This window comes from Haemorhous mexicanus, chromosome 12 (assembly GCF_027477595.1).
Source record: "Haemorhous mexicanus isolate bHaeMex1 chromosome 12, bHaeMex1.pri, whole genome shotgun sequence".
Lineage (NCBI taxonomy): Eukaryota > Metazoa > Chordata > Aves > Passeriformes > Fringillidae > Haemorhous > Haemorhous mexicanus.
The window spans coordinates 2,900,233-2,924,215 of NC_082352.1; the positions used below are offsets into that span (position 1 = coordinate 2,900,233).

The 23,983-nt window shown below is 51.5% G+C and overlaps 1 protein-coding gene across 1 annotated transcript; it reads right to left on the reverse strand.

The window, feature by feature from the left end:
- Nucleotides 1-125: 125 nt before the first annotated feature.
- Nucleotides 126-22,232, reverse strand: LOC132332982 (hydrocephalus-inducing protein homolog). Its single transcript, XM_059857708.1, has 28 exons — nt 22,083-22,232; nt 20,679-20,819; nt 19,872-20,188; nt 18,138-18,330; nt 17,562-17,660; nt 16,670-16,879; nt 15,687-15,815; nt 13,197-13,374; nt 12,481-12,686; nt 11,622-11,752; nt 10,534-10,694; nt 9,798-9,919; nt 9,528-9,710; nt 9,016-9,168; nt 7,707-7,946; nt 7,457-7,522; nt 6,813-6,962; nt 6,232-6,419; nt 5,876-6,058; nt 5,536-5,655; nt 4,178-4,346; nt 3,580-3,777; nt 3,302-3,474; nt 2,947-3,145; nt 2,144-2,243; nt 1,510-1,609; nt 878-1,046; nt 126-670 (listed from the first exon to the last, which is right to left on the reverse strand). Exons 1-28 carry the CDS (start codon nt 22,230-22,232, stop codon nt 287-289), a joined length of 4,812 nt encoding a protein of 1,603 aa, XP_059713691.1. The 3' UTR covers nt 126-286.
- Nucleotides 22,233-23,983: the final 1,751 nt, after the last annotated feature.

Sequence of the window (23,983 nt, forward strand, 5' to 3'; positions counted from 1 at the left end):
TCTTCTCACATCCCCTGCAGCAGCAGCAGGGCAGCAGGAGTCACCCACCTGTGTCGAGGAGCCTGATTTCCTTCCTTTTGAGCGCTTTTCAGCTGATGGAGCAGATTCCCCTTGCTTTGAACTGAGAGGAGAAAACAGAGGTATCTGTCATGCTGAGCTCCCCTGCCTCAAAGGCCAAAGCTGGCCTTCCTCCTCACAGAGGAAAGCCTTCCTGCTCCTGATGGCTCCCAGAGAGCAGCCAGCAGCTCCTATTGCTGGACTGAGCAGCTCAGTCACCAGCTTTGTACTATACATGGGGATACTGAGGTGTTTTTTTGCTCCCTCTCCCCAAGCCAGGGACGCAAATGGACGATAGCCCAAGTCTCCTGGCTGCCTGCCACATACCAGCTGTGGCGTGTATGACAGGAAGGGTGGTGCAGGGCTTCTCAGACCTTTTGCTTTCCAATGCAGATGCAAGCTTGGGTTCTCGGCGGATGTGGAATTTGAAGCTGAGCGTGCCGTTGTTCTTCAGCACAACAGTCCGGCTCTTCTTGGTGCCCTTGATCATGGCTCCGAAGTCGGTGGGTGAGGCAGGCACAATGCTGTACTTGCTGTACTCGGCTTTGGCCGACACTCTTATTGGGATGTTGGTAACAGCCTGGCCTCCTTCACCTGAGCTGGCATCTATCACCTGTGTCCACAGGAAGGATGGTAAACAATAAAGACGCCGGCCAGAGTCTCAGCTCCACTTAGGAAGCCTCCCAAATGGTGCTGAAAGACTTTGTTTGTGTACGTAGGAGAGAGGATTCTCCAGTAAAGCCCTCCTCCCATTAGAAACCTATCCTGTTTACGCTCCCAAAACACCGTGTGATAACACAGCCTGGCCCAGGCAGCTCACCTGGCAGTACAGGATGGGTATGTTCTTGAGGAGGATTTCACTTGTGGGGTGGAAGATTATCTCAACACTCGCATCAGGGTGGGAGGCATTCACCATGCCCGACTGAGGTGTAACGGTGAAGTAGGATGCCAAGTCTTGCATCCTGGGACCTGCACCCTTCAGCGTGAACCTGGGGAGAAAGGGAAGGAAGGAGAGCTCTGCAGTTACAAGTACAGGTGCCACCAGCACAGCCAGGACTTTGCATAGGACCAGAAAAAAAAGGGAGAGTCCAGCTCTGCTCAGGGAATCCTGGATCTTGACAGAGAGTGCAGACAATCACAAGATTACTGCAAAAAATTTTTCATTCACTTCTTTACAGAGTCTCAGAAAGAGAAAGGAAGGAGGTGACCACCAAAGAACGGCAATGAATCTCAGCATTTCAGTGGCTGAAATTTCTGGGGCTCTCCTTTGGCCTCCAGCTGAGCTGTGAAGAACTGCTGGTTTGTGGCTGAATTCTCTGGTAAAATAATTGAGATCAGAGAGCCCAGGTTTTGTATATACCATGGGGTAGCCAGCATGGAAACAGGTTCTAGCCATTGACAGAGGGAGAATGAAGGCCTGGGAAATGCTCACTACCAGGCAGCTGGACTCACCTGTACTCAATCCTGTATATCCCTTTGATCTTTAGACTCAGGACTTTCTTCACCTTATCCAGGACATTAATTGTTCCAAATTCCAAGCTTCCATCTGCACCTGCAGAAAATCCACAGCGTGAGGTCAAACACAGTATTTGTGAGCTGCTGCAGAATACACCAGCTCACAAGCAACATGGAGGTCTCGGTGCAAAGCCCTTTTCAGCAAGTTTCCATTCTTGAAAGTGTTTTCCAACTACTTGTCTGCCCTTTCTCTTCTTACCCAAAGTATCTGCAGGCTTAGTAGCAAAAGAGCTCGGCTCCCATTTCCTCACTCCCAAGCACAAATCCAATTACTTTATATGCTGCACTGAGCCTGTGGGCGTTGCCTGTTCACATCACTGTTGTTTCAAAGCCCCCAAATTCAATCTGCACATGAAGCTGCACACTTCAAAGTTCAGAGGGGAAAGACTTAGGGCTGTCAGAGCCCTGACAACGCTTTATTCCACGCAGCTTGCAGAGTATGTGCTTTACGTATCCGTGCCTTCCTTGCATGCTGTCCCATCCCACCCCATCCCATCAAGTGCTTTGGTTGCCCACCTCCCAAGATAATGCAGTGCACCTGGACTGCTTTGTTTGGGAGGCATCCACTGACCTTCAGGCATGTCAATGCCCAGAGAAACATCATAGACCTCTGCAGAGATTTTGATGTTTTCTGTCTGAACAACCCCCAGGATGTTTTCTGCATCTGAAACCTGAGGCAGCAAGAAACAAACATTGTTCAGATTATTCTTCTGGTAGACAGCCTGTAAAGTCCTTGTCTCTGCTGGCTGCTTTCCCTATGGCCTCCCTGGCTTCACAACCATTGGCGGACTCCCAAGCTTTGTTAACCTGTTCCTCTCATGGGCTGTCCCAGTGGGATTCTGCTGCAGTAAAAAACCCTATCAGCCCAACTCTGCACTCCTACAGCAGGGAATGCTGCTGCTAAAGCATCCTTGAGAGGCACAGGGGTGTAAGAACAACCACAAGAAGTATGAGGTGTCTCAGAGCAGTGGCATTGACAACCCTCCCAAATCACCTAGCACCCTGTCTGAAGGGCAGCCCCTAAACAGGGGGCCAGGGAACAAAATCCCACAGGGAGAGTTTGTTGTACTATGCAAGAGCTTCAGACAAAGTCCAGGAGGAATACAGAGATCACGCTGCAGTCTGTACAACCAGACAACAACCTTCAACCATTCACAGGGACGAGGTGGTTGTGGTACAGGCTCAGGATGCAGTGTCTGCCTGTCTGGGGGGATGTGGATGCACTGCACGTTCTGGCAAATGCTGTGTAGAGGCAGAAGTTGGGGTCACAGCCCCCTTGTGTCTGGCGGGTGCAGCTCTTCCTGACTCTGTCCCTAGCAGCACATGGCTGCTCACTATGCCCTGCTCTGCCAGGCAGGCCACAGTCCCTCTCACCTCTAGTCGGAGGGTCTTCTCAATGCTGCCAATCTGCTCAGCCTTGAAATGCAGTGTCACTTCAAACTCTGAGCGGGGATCAAGGATGCCATTATTTTGTGACAAGGAGAAGTTCTCAACAAGGTCATCCAGCCCACGGAGCTGCCAGGCCATGGGCAGCATGCTGTTGTTTTTCAGGACGAAGGTCCTGCAGTCAGTCCTGCAGAGACAGGAAGGCACTTGGCATTAGCTGCTGGATGGTCACACCGGCCTTGCCACTGAATGCAACTTGGGGCAGCTCCATCCATGCCCCAGAAACCAGAGTCAAACGTTTTCTCTTTGTCACAAGTTTTGGATTGCTTGTGGGATGACTGACCTGTGCAGAAGCAGTTTGTCAAAAGACAGCTCCCGGGTGCTGACCTCCATCTTCATGCCCACCCCATAGCAGCACAGGCTGAAGACCACTGGGTTCGGGTTCTTCTCAATGCTGCAGACGAGTTTGTCTTCCAGGAAGCCAGGGGAAGTGGGGTATGCCCAAATGGTCAGCTCCTGCACATGGTCCCACAGGAAGAAATCAGAAGAGCTCTGTGTGTGAGCAGGAGAAGCAGCCCCTGGGCACTTCTGTGGTGCCTGCTCTACCTGCCCTTCTCCTACCTTCTTCTCCTTTGGTTTCAGTCTCATGCGGGGAGGGTTCAAAAGGAACGTATCTGCTTCCCCAGCATTCTCAAAGGAGAATCGGACCTTTACGTCCGTGGGGGAGTTGTTGAAGATGGTTATATTTTCAGAGTTGCCAGGACAGTTCTGGGTCTTGTACCTGTCAACAAAAGGGGAAAAGGCTGAAAAGACTGTTACCTTTGCCACACACCAAGGAGAGCACCATGTGCACCCGAGGAAGCAGTGCTGGAAGACCTTGCTCTAACAAACAAGTGAGGGAAATGGATCCCAGTCAGAGGCATGGCAAGGATCCTTGCTGTACTTTGATGCCTTCCCCTGGATGAAAGCCACAGGGGCTACTTCTAGCTGGACAGCTGGGTTTCTGCAGGGTGTTTCCCAGGCGAGCAGGCAGGCTCAGGCCGGACAGCTCAGCCTTTTGGAGGCTGGGTGTCCAGAAAAACGAACTGCTCTATAGCCACAGCTACCTTAGCAAGCTTAAGTGATAGTCAGCTCTTAGTGATCTCAGCTCTTTTATAGTTTTCAGCTCTTAGCTTGCTAAAGGCGCTCTCGGCTAGCAGTGGCTTCCAGGCAAGCAGACGGTGAGAGAGAGAGGAGAGGCCTCGGAGATTCCACAGCGAGGGTCTATTGAGGGGTCCGTGAAGGGTTCCAGGGACAGCTCTTCTAGCCAGAATGGGCTAAAGTAGCCCCTTATATAGGGGTAGAAGGGATCAGAAACTGTCCAATTGTAAGGGTTAGGGGAAAGTAACCTATGGGGTGACAGAGAAATATGCTTGGGTCTTGGAGGACCAGAGAGAGGGCTTCTGGCTTAGTTACTATGACTTGGCATTTTCTTATCTCTAGGCCTCTGTCCTCCAAGGGACTCTAGCAAGCCCCGTGTCTGCTACACCTGGACTTGGTGCCTCCACCCCAGAAGCCTGATGATGCTCAGACCACTTTGAGAGTTTTTAATACAACATAAATTCAAGGGTGCCTAGAAAAATAACAGTACAGCAGGCACACGGGTTCTTTCCCCTTCTTTCTTGAGGTGCCTTCCCTGCAGGGTATAAAGAAAGGCTTTTGGAAAAAGAGTTTAGCTAATCTCTCTCATAAAAGTCATGAAACTGCTTTGGATTTCATGGGTTAGCTCAAAGTCTGAGAAAGAAATATAAAGCATCAATTCCCAAGAGGAATGCAAGAAGGTAACAAATGACCCTTCTCTCAGGTGTGGAAATTCCTTCGGAGTGAAAGGGCTAAAGAGGCAAACAGAAATCCCAAACCATCCATCTACCTGGCTAAAGATCGTGTGGTTTTTTTAAACTATTTCAGTTTCATTTCCTTGGGTTGTCTAAACAGACCTAACCCTCCAGAGTTCCTATGGAGACAAGAACTTAAATCCTATTAAAAAAACTAGTGACAGTAAAAGTAGAAATATACAATAGCTTCAATGGCCAAGTGTTTAGGCAGATTTTATCCAGCAGCTGGGATGCAATGTCATTACAGGAAAATGTAATTCCTGCTGTACGTTCCCCCCGACACCCATTGGCAGGTTAATAATAAAGTCTTATTATAATTACAGATGAATGAAAGTTTTACAAAACCATCTACAGAATAATTGCTTGATCAGGCTACCTGCAGAGCTCAAAGCACTTAAAAAGCCACCATAAAGTTCATTTCCTAAGGGGTGAAGCTGAGATGTGGAGGGGGACAGAAGTTGCCGTCTAACACCTTTGGACTGGCGGCAGCACGCGGCTCTGGTCACCAAGGCAGCCACGGAGTAGGCAGAGCAGCTCCTCCAAGGCTCATTTGCCTCTTATCTGCTCAAGTTCACATCTGTGGTCCTTCAAACCTATGTGTCTCCCAGGACTCTGCCAGGGACTGCCCTGGATTGTGCCACCAGGACAGCATGTCTCTCCAGGCATGTCCAGAAAAGTACAAGGCCCAGCAGGGAGCACATACCACTCTCTTGATCTCCCACACAGCAGTGGTCCAAAGTGGAATTGCTTTGTGCTCTCAACATATTCCTTGAAGATGACTTCACCTTCCTTCATGGTCGCCCTCCACTGTGGAAACACCACCCTGGGCAGAGAAAGGGGGGAAGGAGGAGCTATGAGATGCTCCAAGTAGGAAATGTAGTCAGAAAGCCATAACCCTTCCTGGTGGCTGAGGTACCATCTGCCTTCCCAGCTCCCAGCACAGGAAGAGGTGCTGGGCAGCCTCAGGCAGTATGATCTGCCCAGCCCTGGCTGTGAGTTCAGCGGCAGCTGTGGTGTGGGAGGCTGCCAGGGGCCAGCCTTACCGTGGGTTCTGGCTGATGCTGGGGTACAGGCCAGTGCCACTGCAGGGCAGCTTGTACTGGCGCTTTGATGGCACAAGCTCAAAGCTCAGTGTCTGCTCAAACCTCCCTGGCTTTTTGGCGAAGAAGTTGACCTTCAGTTCCACCTCACCCTGGGCAGGCACTATCCACCGGTACTGTTTAAGCCTGGCAATTAAAGAGGAGGCTTCAGACATTGCTGAGGAGCAAACGAAACAAGGAGGGTGCACTCGCCATCCCATGAGGCACTGGCACAGGGTCACTGTGGAGCTGGGAATGATGGACCTTGTTTGGCAAGAGGACCAAGAAGTAGAGACATCTCCTCCTCCCGTGAGGCTCACCTGAGGAATACTGTGGGGGTTGAGGCCCTTTCCAGCGTACTTTTGGATCTTGTTGCAGAGGAGCCTCGGGAACTTTCTGTTCTCCGTGTGGAGATCTGCTTCTCCTTTGCAGATCTGTCTCTGCTGGTTGCTTTACCCGTCTTTGGTTGGCCCTTGGCAGAACTGCCCTTTGCATCTGGGGCCTTGGCCTAAGGGGAGAGAGAAAAGGGAGGGAGAGGTGAGCCCTGAGACATCCCCATTCTGGAAAGCAAAATGGGGGTTTGTTCACCAACAGAAAGAATAAATAAGTCCACCTGCCCATGGGCTTGGTCTTCCTTACTGGTGTTTGTTTTGCCTAGGATGCCCCTTCTTATGCAAGACCCTCTCCTCAAACAAGGTTGATGGTTTTAAGTAATTTTTTACCTCTTGTCTTACAGAACTGCTCTGTCTCCAGCAGAGCTGTCTCTTTTGTCCCATCCCTGACAGAAAGGAGACCTGCAGACATGGGGCCCCACCACATCTTCATTACCTCTCCACAATGATCCCTTTCCGTCCAACCTGTCCCCCATGCCCCCCATGCAACCCGGTCCCTGCCCTGGCACCTTCAGTGCTGGCACCACTGGAGCACCCAGCAGATTGTCCTGCACACGCTCTGCAGAGCCCAGCCGCTTCTCTGGGTACTCGACACTGGAGAGCACAGCAGCAGGGGAAAGGGGAGGGCTGTCGGGATGCAGTCCCAGATGTTCCAGCATCTAAAACAGAAGAGAAAATCCTGTTTATACTTCTGTCACCTTCATCCTCACAACTCCTTCTTTAAAGGCACTGAGCTTTTGGCAATGGGGTTTTTGACTTATATGATGTACAAGTGCTTTGTTATGCCCAGTGGGGTGAGCAGGCTCCAGAGCAGATGCAAGAGCTACAAGCCAGACCGGGAGAGAAACCTCTTCCAAGTGACTCAGCTGAAGAAAACAATGACCATGAGCTGCCCTGTCCTGGGACCATTTAGAATGATTTCCAGGCTAGGAGACTCTGAATAGATGGGATACTTGGACACAGAGCACGCCCACTTCCTGCCCATCTGAGGGATGGTGATAACCTCCCCATTCACATAGATGCTACAGAGTCATTGTGGAACATCATCAGGGGTCTGGACAAGGCTCTGTGCCATTAGCACCTGGGGGGGGACACAATGCTCCAGGGCCCACAAACATGGCAAGCTCAAGATCTGGGCCTTGCAGGGTTTTACCTGGTCTTCCGCTGGCAGCTTCCCATCCCTCAGGATCTCCCCAGTCAAGGTCTTCGGATCTGTGACCTGGATGTCCAAGCACGGCAACGCAACACAACACAAACTACTTAGTTTAGGTCCTCCCACAGTATGTCAGCAGAGCTGGCTTTGCCCTGGGGATTGCCTCCATCTCCCTGGCACAAGCCTGGCAACGCTGGCGTGCTGTGAAGCTTGGGCAGCATGTACATGGGGACCAGACCTGCCTTCTCACCTTCTTCTTCTCAAGGTGCTGCTCATCAAAATCCAGGGAGTAAAACTCAATGGGAAAGTTGCATGGGTTCTTCACCACCACTGTGGCCTCCACCCCAGTGCTGTCCACCAGCATCCATCCCATCTTTAGTGCTGGAGGGCTGAACTCCAACCGCGGCTCCAGACCTTGTCCGGAGAGCTGCAGCTTTAAGCAATTGCTGCTCCCATTAATGTTAAGCTCCAGCTCATTCTTGTAAGACCTCTGTAAAAAGAAAAGTGCAGGAAACTCTTTCATGAAGTCTCAGGTGACAGGACCCCAAATACAACAATGCTTGCCCCAAGGTCAGGGTGTTATCAGTCCCTCCAAGGTGAATGCAAACCAGATATTTACTTATGCTAGGGACTAGAGCATCTGTAGTAGTCTGGGTCTGAGTAACTGGGATGAATCTTGGTGTGCACTGTAACTGGGTATTTGGTATCACATGGATGTACAATGGACTGTCAGGCATTTTCACCTAGTCCTGCAGGAGTGCAGTGCTCATGGGAGGGGCCATCAGGGTTACAGTGTCCAGACACAGTCCTGGCACTGCTGCATCAGGCAAACGCCAACTCCAGGCAAATGAGCTCTTGCTGGCCAGAAGTAAGGGTCAGCATCTCTGCTTAGTGTTAGGCTCTGGTCCAAGCCAGACACAAGATGGTTACATTTCTTGAGCAATTAAAAGATCCCTGGGACTGTGTGTGGGCACAGAAGCACTTGTGTCCGTGCTGGGACACACTGCCAGTTTCCGAGACCCAGCGGCCACAGGCAAACCACTTTTGGGAATGCTCCATCCTTTGAGCTGAATCCCCAGCTGCACGGGAATGTGCAGGCAGGCCAGAGCCCCAGGGACTGCTGGCAGCACATCACCACAAGTGCCTGTCCTGCCGTGCCCAGGAGGGTGTGTGGTGGCTGTTTGGTCTGTCAGTCCTGCAGCAGGGTGAGCCTAGACTGGCCATTCCAGGATTATCCTCTGTGAGCGGGCAGCTGCCCTGCACCGAGTGTGGCAGCTGCAAATGCAGCCAGGCAAGGGGGAGGCTGGGGGGAGTTGGGCACATCCCCCCCATGTGCCAAGGGGCAGCCTCCAAGCCCTTGGGCTCTCTGTGCAAGCTCCCTGTGGGCATTTCAAAGCACATCTCACGGGAGTGCTCTGTGGGGTGAACTGAGCCACGCAGAGTACAGGGCTTGCAGAAAGCTGCCTGTGAAGGCAGAGCTCCTACCACACTCTCTGCACCAGGCCCTCATTTCCAGATAGCCCTGACAGACCTCCTGGGCTGACATCTGCCAATCTCACCTCCTCCTTGGGTGTAAATGTGATTTGCAGCTTCTGCCACCTTCCTGCACCAAGGGTTCCTTTGGAAGGCTTCACTTCAAAGGGACAGGGCTCATCCTCCAGCGCCTGCTGCTTCTGATGTACGGCTGGTGTCATGTACATGTGCTGATTGTTCTGGGCACAGAAACCAATTGTGTGAGGTCTCCTCGTGCTCCGAGACACTGACACAGTGCTGAGAGCACCCACAGCCAAACCAAGTGTGGCTCCCATAGCCTACAGCTGGAGGGAAAACCTGTAGACAGGGCAGGCAGATAGGGAACTACTGTGCTCAGAGGAAGAGGAGGAATGGGTGAAGATGGCAGAAAAGCAAAGCATCCGCTAATGGAACAGGTCCAGGCAAACCAGCCTTAATCTAGACCCTCAGAAGCTTCCTCAAACACGCTATAGACCCAAGTGCTCAGGCAGCCACAGAAGCAGAAATGGCAAGAATCACAAAGAAAACCCAACCAAGAAGTTATGGGCCTGTGCTTTACCTTCTGAACAGGCTTGATGGACCATCGGCAGGGTACTCGGAACCAGTTGTAGAGCTGGATTGTCTCAACCTGGCACTGCCCAACGAGCAGAGCAGAGAAGTGCAGAGTGTTCTTGGAGAGTTCGAGTGACAGCTCAGACACAGCGGCACGCAGACGGATGTTATATGTGGGGCCTTTTTTCACCTGGAGAAGGACAGAGAATTCAGCAGAGGGTGCAGGTGACATCTGCTGCTGTGCCCAGCCTGCTGCCTGCCCCAAGAGCTGTGGTACCTCTATGGGCAGCAGCACATCCACGTCACCCCGTGGCTGCCGGATACTTTCAAAGCGCACGTCAAACGTCCTGGTGTGGCTGTGGGGCAGGCCCTGCACCTGGTCCAGCTCCATGCTGAAACCTTGAACAGATGAACACAAAGCAGCTGAGATACACAGGAAACACAAAATTTGTCATAAGCACATTAAGACCTTACAGGTGTCCTGGCTGAGAGGTCTGGCAAAAGCCCCACGCCGTGCTGTGACCTGGACAAAAACTTAAGAGTGCACCTGAACACCCCTCAGACACAGTGAGCCACTGTGTGATGGAAGGGCAGCCTTGCCTCAAGGCCTCTTTTGGAAACCTCTTTTGATCCACCAGAGGATCTCACAGGCTGTTTCCTCAATAAAGGCTGAATACAGGTGCTGTGATAGTGTGAACTCCAAAAAAAGCGCTTCCAAAACACATCAGACCCCGCTGGATGGCAAAATAAGCCCACAGAGTGCCCAAAGAAACTTGATACTCATGGGATCCAAGGGCTGAATATGCTGAGAGGTGACCAGGGTGATGAGCCCATCTGGCCTCTGTACAGGAGCATTAGGGCTGTCACAGGCAGGCCAGGTCCCTGGGCATGGCTGGCCAGGATAGTTCTGCCTCTAAAGCTCCCTGCAGAGGCACTGAGAAGAAAAAGCTCAGAAACCTCCCCAAGTTCAATGGCTTTAGCTAATCTGTCTGAGACACCTCCTTCAAGCCCACAGAAGTGTCTCCAGCACTGCTTACCTGTGTCCTGCAGGACAGATACATCGATCTGGAAGGACACTGGGATCTGCCCAGGGTTGGTGATCTCCAGAGTGCTTCTCTCAGTGAAACCCTTACGGACAGTGCCCATGTCCAGGACATACTCAGGCAGCTCAACTCTGCAAGGAAGATTAAGGACAGTCCTTAAACCACAGCCTGGCTATGCACCCAAGTGGATGGAGGATACAAATACAGTGGCTATTTCTTTATTCACTGCTGTAAAAACTCAGCTCAAGCCCATGAAACCCATGGCCTGACCACCTGGCAATGACTTTGGGAAGTCAGGAGTGCAGGTCCTAGGTTTTTTACCACTAGTAAACGGTACCTGAAAATAAGTTTAAAATGGACACTGGCCACAGCTCCTCTGCCATGAAAACCCAGTGTAAGTGAGTACACTAGGTCTCCACTGCTCTCAATCAAACTGCTTAGCCTAGTATACAGCCTGAGCCTGAAATTGCTTTGGGGCCTAGGAACAAGATTTGCCTGCACAAGAAATCTCCATTGCTCTGCAGCCAGATCACATGATCTGTTCTGCAGAGCATCTTCTTTCTGAATTGAAGCTCCCGTGCTTGTGCTGCATCATGATGTTTCAAAGGGATGGACCAAGCCGTGCCATCCCACCAGGCTTTAAGCCATCTGACTTTGGATTTTACAGGGTTTGCTGACATGTGCAGTTCCCTTCTCCTTTTGTTTAGTGTGCTCTGTTAGTTGGAACCAAGACACCAGCTGGGAGTTGTTTCTTTCAGAGCTAGTCAGCAGGAACAGAATTTGTGCTGTCTGGAAGGGCTTGAAGGCCTGCACTGGCTCCCCCAGCTCTAGGGACAGAACCTGGGGGGAGCTGAGCAGTCCAAAGCTCAGCGAGGGGCTGGGGAAGGGAGGACACTCCACTGCTCACATGCTGCGTGTCACAGCCACCAGGACCAGACCCTTTCTGGAGTCCAGGCTATTCCCAGCTTTGCAGACACAAGGAGCTCTCAGGAGAAGGGGACAAGGCTGGGTATTCCCCACGGGGAACCTTGGAGATGGGGATGGGAGTCCCTACTCACTTGACAAGGCTCTGGCACAGTTCTTTGTCAGGGAACTTGCTCTCTGGGGGATGGGGTGTGAGCTTTTCCTGCATCTCCAGAGCAGCCTTCTCAATCAGCGTCTTCACCGTGTTTATCTGCTGAGTGTTTGGCTAAGGAAAGGGAAGACAGGGGCTGGTTAGCAAAGGTCCTTCACAAGGCCCAGCTTGTACCTGAGAAAGGATCCCAACCCGCTCTTGTTGGGAGGGGGTGTGGGGTCCTTCTGTCTGGCTGCTCAGTGCCTGTGACACCTCCTGCTCCCTCAGCCAGGACCTCATCTCCAGAGAAGTAACTCCAGCATCTTTGCCTGCCCAGACACTGTAAGCAAAGCTGATCTGGCCAGGCAGACAGACAAGCCAGGAACCTTCCAGAGCTCCAGATACTTGCCTGCCCCCAGTCAGTACCACGGCAGCTTGGACAAAAACTGTCTTGAAAAGGAACCAGGACCAAGCTGGTGCCTCTTGGAGATGAGCACCACCAGCACAGCCCCAGGCCACAATCAGGCAGCTGCTGTTAAGGTCTGTAAATCTGTCCGAGCTTGGGTTGGGACCAACAAACTTCCCAGCAATGACCTGCATCTCCTTCAAAGCACCATCAACTCCATCCCTGGAGCATGGCCTTCAGGATCTCTCCCTGGGGTAGCCAGGAAGCTGGTGCAGCCCCAGAGGAGACCATGACCAGAGTGGCAGCCCTAGGGACAATGCTGAGGTGACACAAGGTTGGAAGTGGGCAGGGAGGTCCCAGGTGTCATCAGGGCACTGGGGAGCTGCTGTGAGCTGCAAGGGGTTCAGGTGACATGGAGAGGGTGGCATGTGCCAAAGAAGGCTGCAGCTGTTCTTACTGCAATGCCAGAGTCAAGCACATCAGGATTCAGGTTCCCAGTCTTCGGACTCAGACTCGTTGCAGTCCGAGTTTTTTGGGTCTGAGACTTCAAGGTCCCAGTCTTCAGGCTTTGAGTCTTCTTCCGATCAACGGATTTCTTCCTCTGACTGTGTTCTTGCGCGAGTTTTACGAGCTGTGTCAGAGGCTTCTCATCTTTTTCATTTTCTGAAGGAAGAAAACATCCACAAAAGAGAAGTGTGAGCAAAGTGCCAGTCTTATTTAAGCTGGGAAGTCCCTGCCTCCCAACACTGGTTTCTTCCAGAAAGAAATCCCTCAAGCCATCTATGGAAAGTGGATGCTGCTGCTCCTCTCTGAATCCTCATGTTTGCTCCCACCCATCTCCCTCCCCACAGAGAAGCATCTCATCCCCTGCAATGTCACACATATCCAACCCTGCCAGAAGCCCTGCCAGCCTCTCTTGCAGCCTTCCCAAGCCTTTCACTCTAGCCATCACCCTTCAGGACCCTGCCAGATGTGCTGGCAAGCTGATTCCTGGGACAAAGCCCACGTGGGATCCTCTGCTCAAGACTCATGAAGCAACCAGGGGGCTTGAGTTGGTCTGGCAGTCCTGCAATCCTCCAGGCTTGCTGGAGGGGAGCATGAGCTGCCCTATGGGCATATGGTAGGGAACAAAACCAGAGGGGCCCTTCCTGGGGGCAGACAGGCAGTGCCCACCTTTGATGTTCCAGGGCAGGTTCATACAGATCATTGGAAAGGATGCTTCTCCTTTCAGACAAATATTTTCCGGGTCCAGGTCACCCACTTTAAGCTGGTAAGTCCTGCTGAAAGCTCCTGGTAATCCTGGCATGTAAGAGAATTCCAGCACTTGCTTCTCACCAGGTGCAATGGAGCCCTGCAGGGACAGAAGAAGAGGGAGGAATGCATCAGAGTGTTTGATGGGGATGGCTCAGGGGACAGAAAGGCTGAGGAAACAGGTTCTCATCTAGAAGAAACCATCAGACCATATCACCCTCGTGATAAACATTACAGTGTTGGCTTTCACAACTGTTAGAGTAAATACTATGTGTTTTATAATGTTGACTTTTGTAAAAGAAGTTTTGCTAAAGTTTAGAGTTCTTTTAATGCAAATGTTGTGTTGTGATACCAATGTTGGTGAAGAGTTGCTGTAATACTAACATTTAACCAGTGAAGGAATGGAAACCCGTTGAATGCGTCAAAAAGTAACAAATGACCAGGACTAGGACAACTGCAGATGCTCCAAAAAGGCGGGAGGGAGGAGGAACTATGTTAAAATATTTCAATATATATAAGCATTTGTAGATATAGATTAGGCTGATGCAATACCCAGGGTATATAAGGGGTGTTGCTGTGTTGACTGGTCTGTGCCTCTGGCTAAGCACCCAAGCCAAGCACCCAGCGCTGTTACTTCTGCTTTGTCCCCCATTGTCTCCTATTAAATGTTCTTTAAATTTTAACTGAGGAGTGGCCTTCATTTTTCAAACCTTCTACCTTCCTTGTGACCAAAAAGTCAAGCATCTGATCCCGGGGTGCTGTGTGTCCTCCCCATGGCTCATAAGGCTGCAGCCCCAGCACAGCCCAATGTGAGCACAGCCCGATGTGAGCACAGCCCTGCTGCTGATGGGGTTTGCCTTCTCCCAGCAAGAGCCCGCCTCATCAAAAAAAGGCTCTTCTGCTGCTGCTATGCAAGGGAAGTCCCCGCACTAAGCAGGGCCAGCAGCTCCTCTCATCCCTTGTAGGAGACAGGCATGAAAAAATGGGAAAGTCAAACACTTCCTCTTCCCACTGCAAGGAGGGGAAAAAAGCAGGAGTGCTGCTTCGGCTCAAAGACATCCAGGCAGGACTGAGAAGCTTGGACAGCGATGGGATGCTGCAAATTTTCCTCCCTGCTCTTCCAGCCCCGCTGCTCCCTGGCCCCCTCACTGCCCCACAAAGCTGCTGCACAGCAACAAAGCTGGAGGAGGCAGGGAGCAGCAAGCCTAGAAAGGGATATGTGACCACACAGCCTGGGTAAGGTGACCCTCAGAAACGCTCCAGTGACAGCACAGCCTGAGATCTCAGCCGTCGGGGTCCCCAGAGTGACTGTGAGCAACCAATTAAATTTTAAGTTATGCCACAAGATATGTTATAAATCTACTTTCTGACATGGGGAGAAAAATTACTATAGGGGCTGTAGACGTGCTGGGAGCCTTTACACATGCCACGTGTAAAGGAGATCGCAAGGAGAAAATGCAGGCAAGCTCCGTGTCTGGGGGGCTGCAAGCGACCTCCCCCTTGGAGGTGGGCAGACCGCGAAGCCCAGGAAAATTTTTCCCGTCTGACCGTCTTCCTCAAATGGCTGAGTTACGGGAGGAATCTTAGAATATACAAGCAGTTAACGTTTTCCCCTGCCATTCTTGTTATTTTGTTGGGTTGGGAGCACCCGCAGGGTCCAGATCCCTGCAGAGCCTCTTCCTCCCTGTCCGTCTACGCTGCTGTCGCCGCTTCCCGGCTCACCACGGCAACCCAGTGCTCCGCTGCTTCCCCGAGGGAGCAGCCGCGTCCTGACCGTGACAAGCCGCGGCTGCTGAGCCCGGCCCGGCCGCAGCCCGCGGGACAGCCGGCCCCGCCGCCGGCCCGTGGAGCCCGGCAGCACGCACGCTGGTGCGGCTGGCAGCACACTTGCTCCATGTGCCGAGCAGGACCCGACAGAGCGCCCCAGGGCTCTAGCGGTGACGCTCTGTCCCTGTCCTCTGTTGCTCTCTCCGTTTCTCATTTTCTTTCTCGCTCTCTTTTCTATCCCCTTCTGGTCGGGACCATACCCTTTCTTTACCAATAAACAGTCTTCAGATATAACGCCACGTTTGTGCCTTATTTTCATCTGAGAAATCTATCAAAAAGAATTCTCCTCTGCTCCCCTTACAGCAGGACAGACAATGACCAACACACTTGTGTCTCCCACCGGCGTCTGCCCTGTGACAGCAGAGCCACCCACCAGCCAAGGCCGTGGGGGAGTCTGTCAGGAGAGCACTTGTTTGACCTTCTCTGGCCCCTGCAGAAATGGCTTACAGCTCTGTCTCTCTCATGGCTGGGTTTGGGGTTTTCCCCTCCGACTTCTTTCCTCCTTCCCCACCCTGTCTTTTTTCCCTTTAAAACTCTCCCGGACCACCTGACACAGGGCTGGGGTCAGTCACTTGTGCTACTTACAGTGGTGGGGTTGACCAGAAACACTCCAGGCAGCTGCTGGTCTGCAGTGCTAGGGTTTAGCACCCAGCTGAATTCACTCCTGCAAGTGTTCTCCAGGGTGACCTTGCTGTGATGAATTTCGTTAAACATCTGGAGAGAAGGCACAGAAGAGGGAAGTTACAGACCCAGGGCTGCTGCTAGGAATCTCCTTCCTCTCTCCTGGGGCTGAAAGCAGACACATCATGGGAGCAGGCACCAGGGAGGAGACAAGGGCACTTGGGAACCTGGGGAAGCCCCAAGCACAGGGCACCTGCACAGGACCAGGGAGCTCTGGCAGCACACAGAGGTGTGGTAACAACCATGTGAGGGCCAGCAATAAATGAACCAGGGGACATGGGCTCTCTGCACTCTGAGGAGTCACCAACAGCCAGGAGAAACAGAGACAGCACTGAGGCATTCCAGAAGAAAAGGTACCTGCATGCTAGTATTGGCAAACAACACACATGCAACAAGGGAGTCACCCAGGGCAACACAGACAGGGCCAGCAGTTGGAAATATCTGTGGGCTTTCAACTGGAAAAGAGTGAAGTGGGGATTATGCTGGGACAGTCTCTCCAACTGTAGTGACAGGAAGCCCAACTTCTTCCCTTGATTATTGTGTGGATTAAGCAAGAGCTTTAGACAAGAGCATCTCCTTGGACGTCAGGCTTTAGGGTGGATTAGCAGAAGGATGTCTCAGGGACACATCCCTCAGAGCAGCCCCACTGGGACCCTGCCTGCCTCAGGAGGCAGTCTTAGGTACCCTGAAAAAGAGGCATTCCCAGCATTGTGGAGAGGGTTGGAGATGGCCATTTTAAACCAGCTTGGATGCCAGATGTGTCCCCCAAAGGTTGTACTTCCAAGCCCCAGAGCCAACAAAGGGGCTGGGAAGGGGAGGGAGCCCTGGAGCGAGGTGGGCAGGAACCCACCAAGGCAAGGAGCTGTGCCAGGGGATGTGTGTGCTACCTGAGAGCCACAGTCGATCTCCCGGGGGCTCAGGGAGTAGCTGACACAGGAGGTCTCCCCCGTCACCACCACCTCGTAGGTGGGGCCTCCCTCCACGTGGCACAGTGCCATGACATCAGAGATGGTGTTGAAGCCGCTAGAGAAGGTGAAGGAGACCTGCTGGCTCTCTCCTGGCCGCAGCACACCTGACAGTGGCGCGATACTGAAAACCTGGATGGAGGACAGAAGAGATTGAGATGTTAAGCGTGGAAATGGATGCAGAAGAGCATCTTGGAGCAAAGTGCAGCTGTAGCCAGAGGGGCCTATTCCCTAAACACTGCCAGAATCATCCTAATCTTATCCTGCATCTGTGCCACTGACCAGTGAAGGGACCATGAGGAAAATCTTCTCCCATACTCACAGATCAATGCATTAATTAATACACTACATTAAAGTAAATGTCTCCTGCCAGTAGAAATTCTCTCTGATGCATGATTTGCCTTTAAAAAGCCTTTCTTACTGCTTTTAGAAAAGGTGGACACACAGAGTGAGAGCTCTTGGAGCTCAGGGAGCTCAGAGAAAAACTCCAGCCCAGCTCATCTGACTCCTGAGGCTTTTCCCCTTTCTCTCTGAAATATATGCTGCGTTCTCAAGGTGCCTCAGCAAAAGCTCCTGCAAAAATTTCCTATGAGATGAGGTCCAGGGGAAGCAATGCCCTCCATAGGTGCTGCATCCTTGGGCAGCCCTACAATGTATTCTGCACGGCCTCTCCAACAACCAGTTGCTTCAGCAGCACTTTGTGATGGGCCTGGAGGGACATGAGGCCCCTCTGTGGCCAATGCTGAGGGCCACCAGTGGCACTGGGAGCTCCAGCCACACTGACAATGTGCAAGTGAGACAGATTCCCTCTTACCTCCTCCACTTCGAGGGGAGTGTGCAGTACATCCATGGGGGATTTGACTCCCACGAGCCCTAGTGGGATGTAATACCGTCCACGGCTTTCTGGTGGCACCTGAAAACAAAGCCATTTTCTATGCTAGGAGGAAGAGACAGCCACTTTGCAAAGTCTCAGTTTATAAGACAGCTTCAGGGCCACCAACACCAGCTCTTGGGTGAAAGCAGAGACCTGCACACAGGTAGTCTGGGTTGGGTTGGGAAGAGAGTACATGGAGATCAGGACTCATCAGAGCTTGCTCTGGGAAGGAAGCTGGAAGTCTTACCATGATAAAAGCCTCATCTTACATTGTGAAGAAAACAAGGCAAAAAATCCCACACTCAGCACAGGCCTGTAGGAGTGAGCTTCTCCAAGGAAAATTCTCCTATTTCTCCCTCCCACTCACCCCATGTCCAGCCACTGGCCCTGCTGCCTGACCAGCCCTCAGGACACAGGACAGCAGGGCAGCAAAAAGGGAGGTCGGCAGCACAAGCATGACTTGGTGCTGGCAGGCTGGGGAGACAGCACAAACACTGGGTGGACAAGAAAATCTACCTCTGCTCCTGAAGATTGGGCAGGATCCTGCGATTCTTTCAGGGCCGTGACTGGCTCCTCTTTTCTGATCCTGAAGCGTCTCCTTCGAGATACTGAGGATTCCAAACTGGTTCTCTTCTCCTTTGGTGGTTTGGGTTGGAATTTAGGTGCGGAAAGCTCATATCTGGAATATAACATAACTATGACCAGGGACCTGCAGTGGGAGGGAGGGACACCTGCACCAGCAGCTCCTGGTCAGGATGCAGCCCCTGGCTGGGTGCTGGCATGTTGAACTGAGAGATGGTTTGATCCAGCCCTTCCCAATCCAGGCTGGAGCAGCTCTGTTCTAAAGGTAGCCCAGGGATGACACCAAGGTAGCAGTGGTGCAGCAGCTGCAACTGCTTCCATTGAGGAACTACAGAGGACAGGGATTAACACCTTGTGGGAAGGCAAAAAGCACGGTGGGAGCAGAAAAGACAGAGAAGGCAAGCAAAAAGGTGAGATTTGAGGCACCAAGAGGCAGACCTGGCCACTGAGGAGCCAGCACAGCCCCCCCAGTGCCCAACGCCAGAAACTCTGCAGCTCCACCAGGGGTTTATCAGGAATGTTTCCCTGACAGTGTTGGGGGGGGTTGGTTGACATTTTCCAACACTCCCAGGTGACTCAGGTCACATTCCCCATTTTAAATAGAAGCAGGTGCTCAGGGTAACTCTGCTTGTGTTTCTAATGCCACGTGAGGGACATCGTTGAGCCGTGCCTGCCTGTCACCCTGCTGAGCTGCAAGCGCTCCCCACAGTCAAACGCCACCACCAGGATGCTCTATTCCCAGACAGGCATTCAGGGCCTGCAATGACCTGCTCCCCAAAGAATCACTGCCTTTGGCTTTGTAGCTTGTTATCTATGGCTGGGTTTCTTTTCTGGCTCTCTCATCATAACCCCCAAGAGATCCCTACTCATCTATTCCACTGTCTTTAGTTTTAATGAATGGCTTGAGGCAACTTCCCAGGACCACGGTGCCCAGACAATGACATTTTTCACTCTAAAGTAGAAACTCTCTAGGAGGCAGGGATAGGAGATCATGTGATGAACAAGTCCTTCTGTCAAGCAGTACAGAACCCATAAGGGATATGTTGCAGTGAGGAAAAGTCAAAATGAGTAACAAGTGTCACAAAAAAAGGGAGTGAAGAATCTGAGGTGTCCACTGAAAGCTGACCCCTGGGAAAGAAATCATCGTGGCAGTAAAGGAGTTGTCTCAGCAAAGAAGGAAAGGGAAGGCTGTTAGCTGGCTGTTCAGCATCAGCCCAGGCACTAAGTAGCTCTTTGTCTGGTGCTGGGACTTTCTGGGCATCCTCCAGCACAACGCAAGGGAGGAAGGCAAGGAGCAGAGAGCAGCTCCTGCAGAGAGGACCCATCCCAAAGCAGAGGGGCCAGAAAGGCCTCCAGCAGCACTGTGGGAGCTGGGACTAGGAGCCCTTCATCAAGGTGAACATTGCCTCAGGCCACAGAGGTCTGAGAAAGCAGCTTTCACCCCAGCTTTCCTTCCCAGGGGAAACCACTGTGGGGGCTACGCAGCACCAAATTGGTGGAAAACCTATTCCCTGAGCATCCAGCCTGAGCACAGCTGGTCAGTGTTATTTGCACAAGAAAAAGTCAGAAGCAGTCTGTCAGATCCTAGGCAAACAGCTTTCTTCTTTGCCAAGTACAAGCAGGACACCAGGAAGAAGAGCTTCGAGGAGAGGGCAAAGGTGCACATACCTCAACCTGTAAACCTGGCTCTTGGAATGGAATGTCCAGTGGTACTCCACGGGAAGGGAGCTGCAGTTGGTCATCTCCAGAGAACGCACTTCTTTAGTGCCAGCCACGATGCAGCCAAACTTTAGGGTGCTGGGCTGGATTTGGAGATTTGGGAAGTGCACTTCTCCCCGAAGGACGATACGCTCCACAAAAGGATGGCCCCTGACCATGTCTATGTTCAGAATCTTCTCTTTTTTCCAGCTCTTAAAATCCAGTTCATAAGCTGGGTCAAATGCAACGTAGAGATGACAGGTCTCCCCTACACCCACTCTCACAGGCTGCAAGGAGATGAGCAGTAATTAATCAACCCTGTGGCATGATGTCCCAAGGTCTGACAGCATGAAACAGTAAATGCTCAGAGTGACCCCAGCATTGGATTCTCAGTTCATGGTTCATTTCTCTACAGCAGGAGTCTGTCTGCAGGCACCCCAGTCCAGTCCAGGATTCCCTCAGGCTCCCGTTTCTGTGCTCAGCCCCAATACAAGGGGGTGGCTGCTGGAGAGCTGGCATGCTTTCCAGGAGACACCTTTACTGCATGGCTCACCCAGACCCAGCTGCCTGCTCCCTTCTCCCTGTGCCTTAAAGCCAGGATGGATCTCCTCAATTCAGATACTATTTTGATTCCTTCAGCAGCTCTGCTGATGCAGCTCAGGCCAGCCCACTGCTGATGCTACAGAATAAACTTCTTGACTCAAGGATCTCCCAACAGAAAGGCACCACCACATCCCTCCTCTTCAGACCCCACTGGAGGAGTCCAGGGCTGCTCACCTGGCCATCTGGGAGGGGTTGCTGGTCCTCATCACAGACCAGGAATGGCTGCTCCAAGTCCAGCATAAGGTCCAGTGGCAGCAGGCAGGTGTTTTTTAAAGCCAAAGGCTGGTACTGCAGAGTCAGGACATCCCTGGGTTTCTATGGAAACAGGATAAGGAAAAACAGATAAGGAAAACCAGCCTCAACTAGCCACAGACCTTCTTCTGCTTCTGCTGCATCTCACATTCTTCAGCCCCAGAAGTGCATACATCTCTATTTATTTACCCTTTCTATTTGTTTCTACCCTTCCAGGAGGTTTTTCTTTATAGCAGATGCTTTTCATGTTTAGAAACCACAGCATAATCTGGGGGCCAGGGAAACACTCCCACGTACAGATGAGGGAATAGGCTCCTGAGAGGAGGTGGCTGCTTGAACAAGATCTAAAGCAGAATGGGAATCCAGCCCATTTGTCTCCAGTTTTGTCTTTCCGTTGGGCGGAACAGCACTAGATGGTCCTCACTCACATACAGTCATTTCTCACAGCCTTACTGGCTCTAGCAGCCTCAGAAAAGCCCAGGCTCTTCCTTCCTGTCTATGCACTGTGCTGGGCTTCCTGCATGGTTTAGAGAAACCAGAGACTTTGGGAAGCTAGTTCTGCATGTACTCATATCAAACAGGTGCTATGCCCTAGTATGCCATAAATCAGTTTGTGTGTGTGGCAGGTAGAATCAGAGAGAGCTGAAAAGATCCTAAATTCTATCTGAACTGCCTGTTCCAGGGGGGATTCTGTACTTCAGGGGAAGCCTGGAAACCACAAGAGGGGTCTGAAACTACAGAAACCAAAGGATGAAACATCTTCTCTTTTTCAGACAACTTTCAGGGGAGGGAAAGGTCATGCTGGAGCTGGGATCCAGAGACTAAAGGGCACCTGCTCTGCCTCAGTGTTATCACTGCAGCTTCAGGATGTCTGGGGTCCTTTGAAGCAGGTGAGACTTAGGGAAATGCACAGAGCTGTACTATATAACTATCCCATAAAACATCCATGCCAACAGCAGATGGCAAAGAGACACAGGAGATGATGGGTTTTTCCTTGTCAGCCTGAGGAATTCACAGGAATCTCCATTTTTCCCAGCATCCCTACAGCATCGGTGTACAGACATCAACATGCCTTGGAGCATCCTCCAAAACCTCCCTTTACAGTGAGCAGAGAAATTGGCATTTCTCTGGAAGTGGCCATGATCCCCCTTGGCAGTGCAGCTGTAACTGCAATTTTACTTTGGGGAAATTAAATACCAGTCTCATCTCTAAAAGCATCTTCACTCACTTTACAAAGTGCCTCAGGAAGGGTAAAGAGGGGCTTTAACAAAAGCACACAACCCCCTCAGCCATGCTGTTAAATGCCAGGATGCAAGCCAGACTTACCTTGTTCACAAGGAAAGAGAATTGCCTGGCTGACACTTCTATAGAGGGGTGAATAAACTTGCAGGTAAGGACTGTTTCTATTATCTTCTCTGTCCTCCTGGTTATCCCACTGACAGCTTCACACATCACATAATCGTGCACCTCCTGCATGCAAGAGTCACTTGTCAGCAGTAGGTGGTGGCAGGGCATCCAGCAAATGCCCTGCATTGGTCAGCACCCACCACCCACCCCAGGCCCTACTCCTGCCACAGAGTTATGGTCACTGCCCCCTTTTCTTCCTCCCCCCTTTTCATCCAGCAAATGCCCTCCTCCATTGGCTCAGCACCCACCACCCACCCCAGGCCCTACTCCTGCCACAGAGTTATGGTCACTGCCCCCTTTTCTTCCAGTGATGCAGCTTATTTATTCTGTGCTCAATTGTATCACTGCACCCCAATAACCACAAAAGGCACTTGTGAGATTCTCCCTCCCTTCACATGGCTTTTGTTTTACTCCATGCTTACCCCAGATAAATCACTTGGCACTTGTTTAATTCACTTTCTTTTTGGGCTCTTATTCTAAGTGTAACCTATTTCTCTGCCCTTCTTTGCTGACTAAGCATGCAGTACTGTTTGCCCCAAAAGAGCAATACTTCCTTCCATCTCTGCTTTGGGAGCAGCACTGGGTTTTGGTAGCTGTGCAATCACAATAAAGCCTTAGCTGGTCTGATGGTGGCCAGCAAGGAAATCAGCTGGTGCTGCCACAGAAACGTGTGGTCTTACATCACGTTTGTAGGGAGGGAGGAGGATGCGAGGGAGCTGCAATAGGCCAGGACAGCCCCAAGTCCTGTTCCACAGCGTAGAGTCCTCACGGCCTCAGCTGCTGCTGTGGGGTTTGGTTTCCACAGGACGCCAACAACCCGCACTTCTCCCCTCTGGCCTTTGCTCCCTGGGTTTCGAGGGATAAGTCCTGCCCAGGCTGGCTGGTCTGCTCACCGTGCCAGCCATGTGCTCTGGTGCTGCTGAGCACACAGGTTGACAGATCTGCACTTCTCCAGGAGTGGTTTCTGAGGTTTGAAGCAATGTTACTGGGTTATTTTCCATACCTGATGGAGAAGAGTTTTAGATGCAACATTTGCCAGCTGTTTGTTGAAGCAAATCTAGTTGCTTGTCTTGCCACCTTGCTCTGTGATGCAGCAAGCGAGGTGAGCTGTTTGCATCTAATTAATGTAGGCTGGCTTATCAATACTATTTTGTGTACCTTCTGTGGGTTGCAAAAGTAAAAAAGATCCAGGTAAAGGTCAAGATGTGTCCTTGTATGCATACAGTTTTAAACCCCTTGTGCTTCCTATATTGTATAATTGTATAAACACGTATTAAATGAAACTCTTCTGAAAAGCAATTAGCTCCAGAGCAAACTCATTTTTACAGCCTTCCTTTTATTTGGGTGGGTTGTGTTTTTTCTTAGGTTGGCGGGCTGGTGGCAGTAGGACAAAAAGAGGTGAGGAAGGCTGGCAAGCTTTTCCTTGTTGTGGCAGGGTTGGATTTGCAGGAAAATGAAATGCATGTCTGTTATCACTTCTGAAAGGCTGCAGGGAGAGGAACTCTCAATTCTCAATCTCTAAGGGAAGCAGGAAAGGAATGGGGGCGATCAGTAACTCCCAAGAGAAAGCAGAACTGGCTGTCTTCATTAGGATGACAATGATTCTGCTTTGAGCCTTTGCTCCACTTGGAGAAGGAAAATGAATCCATTCTTAAGCTGCATTCGCCACTGATTTAAAGTTTCTGCCTGGAGCGAAGCAATTTTTGGAGAAATTGTAAGAGCTTACTGTGATGCTTGCATCAACCTTCTCTGTTTGGGACTTGGGGCGTGTTTGAGGGAGCATCTTTGTGCCTCCAAAGCTGAATGTCCCTCTGCTGCTC

Excerpts from the sequence above, each read along its gene's own strand:
- LOC132332982 (XM_059857708.1), bottom strand. The coding sequence starts at position 22,232 with ATGCAGGAGGTGCACGATTATGTGATGTGTGAAGCTGTCAGTGGGATA. Across the intron at positions 16,880-17,561 it reads CTCCCCTCGAAGTGGAGGAG|GTTTTCAGTATCGCGCCACT; the intron begins GTAAGAGGGAAT and ends TCCTCCATCCAG. Across the intron at positions 9,169-9,527 it reads CCATCAAGCCTGTTCAGAAG|AACAATCAGCACATGTACAT; the intron begins GTAAAGCACAGG and ends TTCTGTGCCCAG.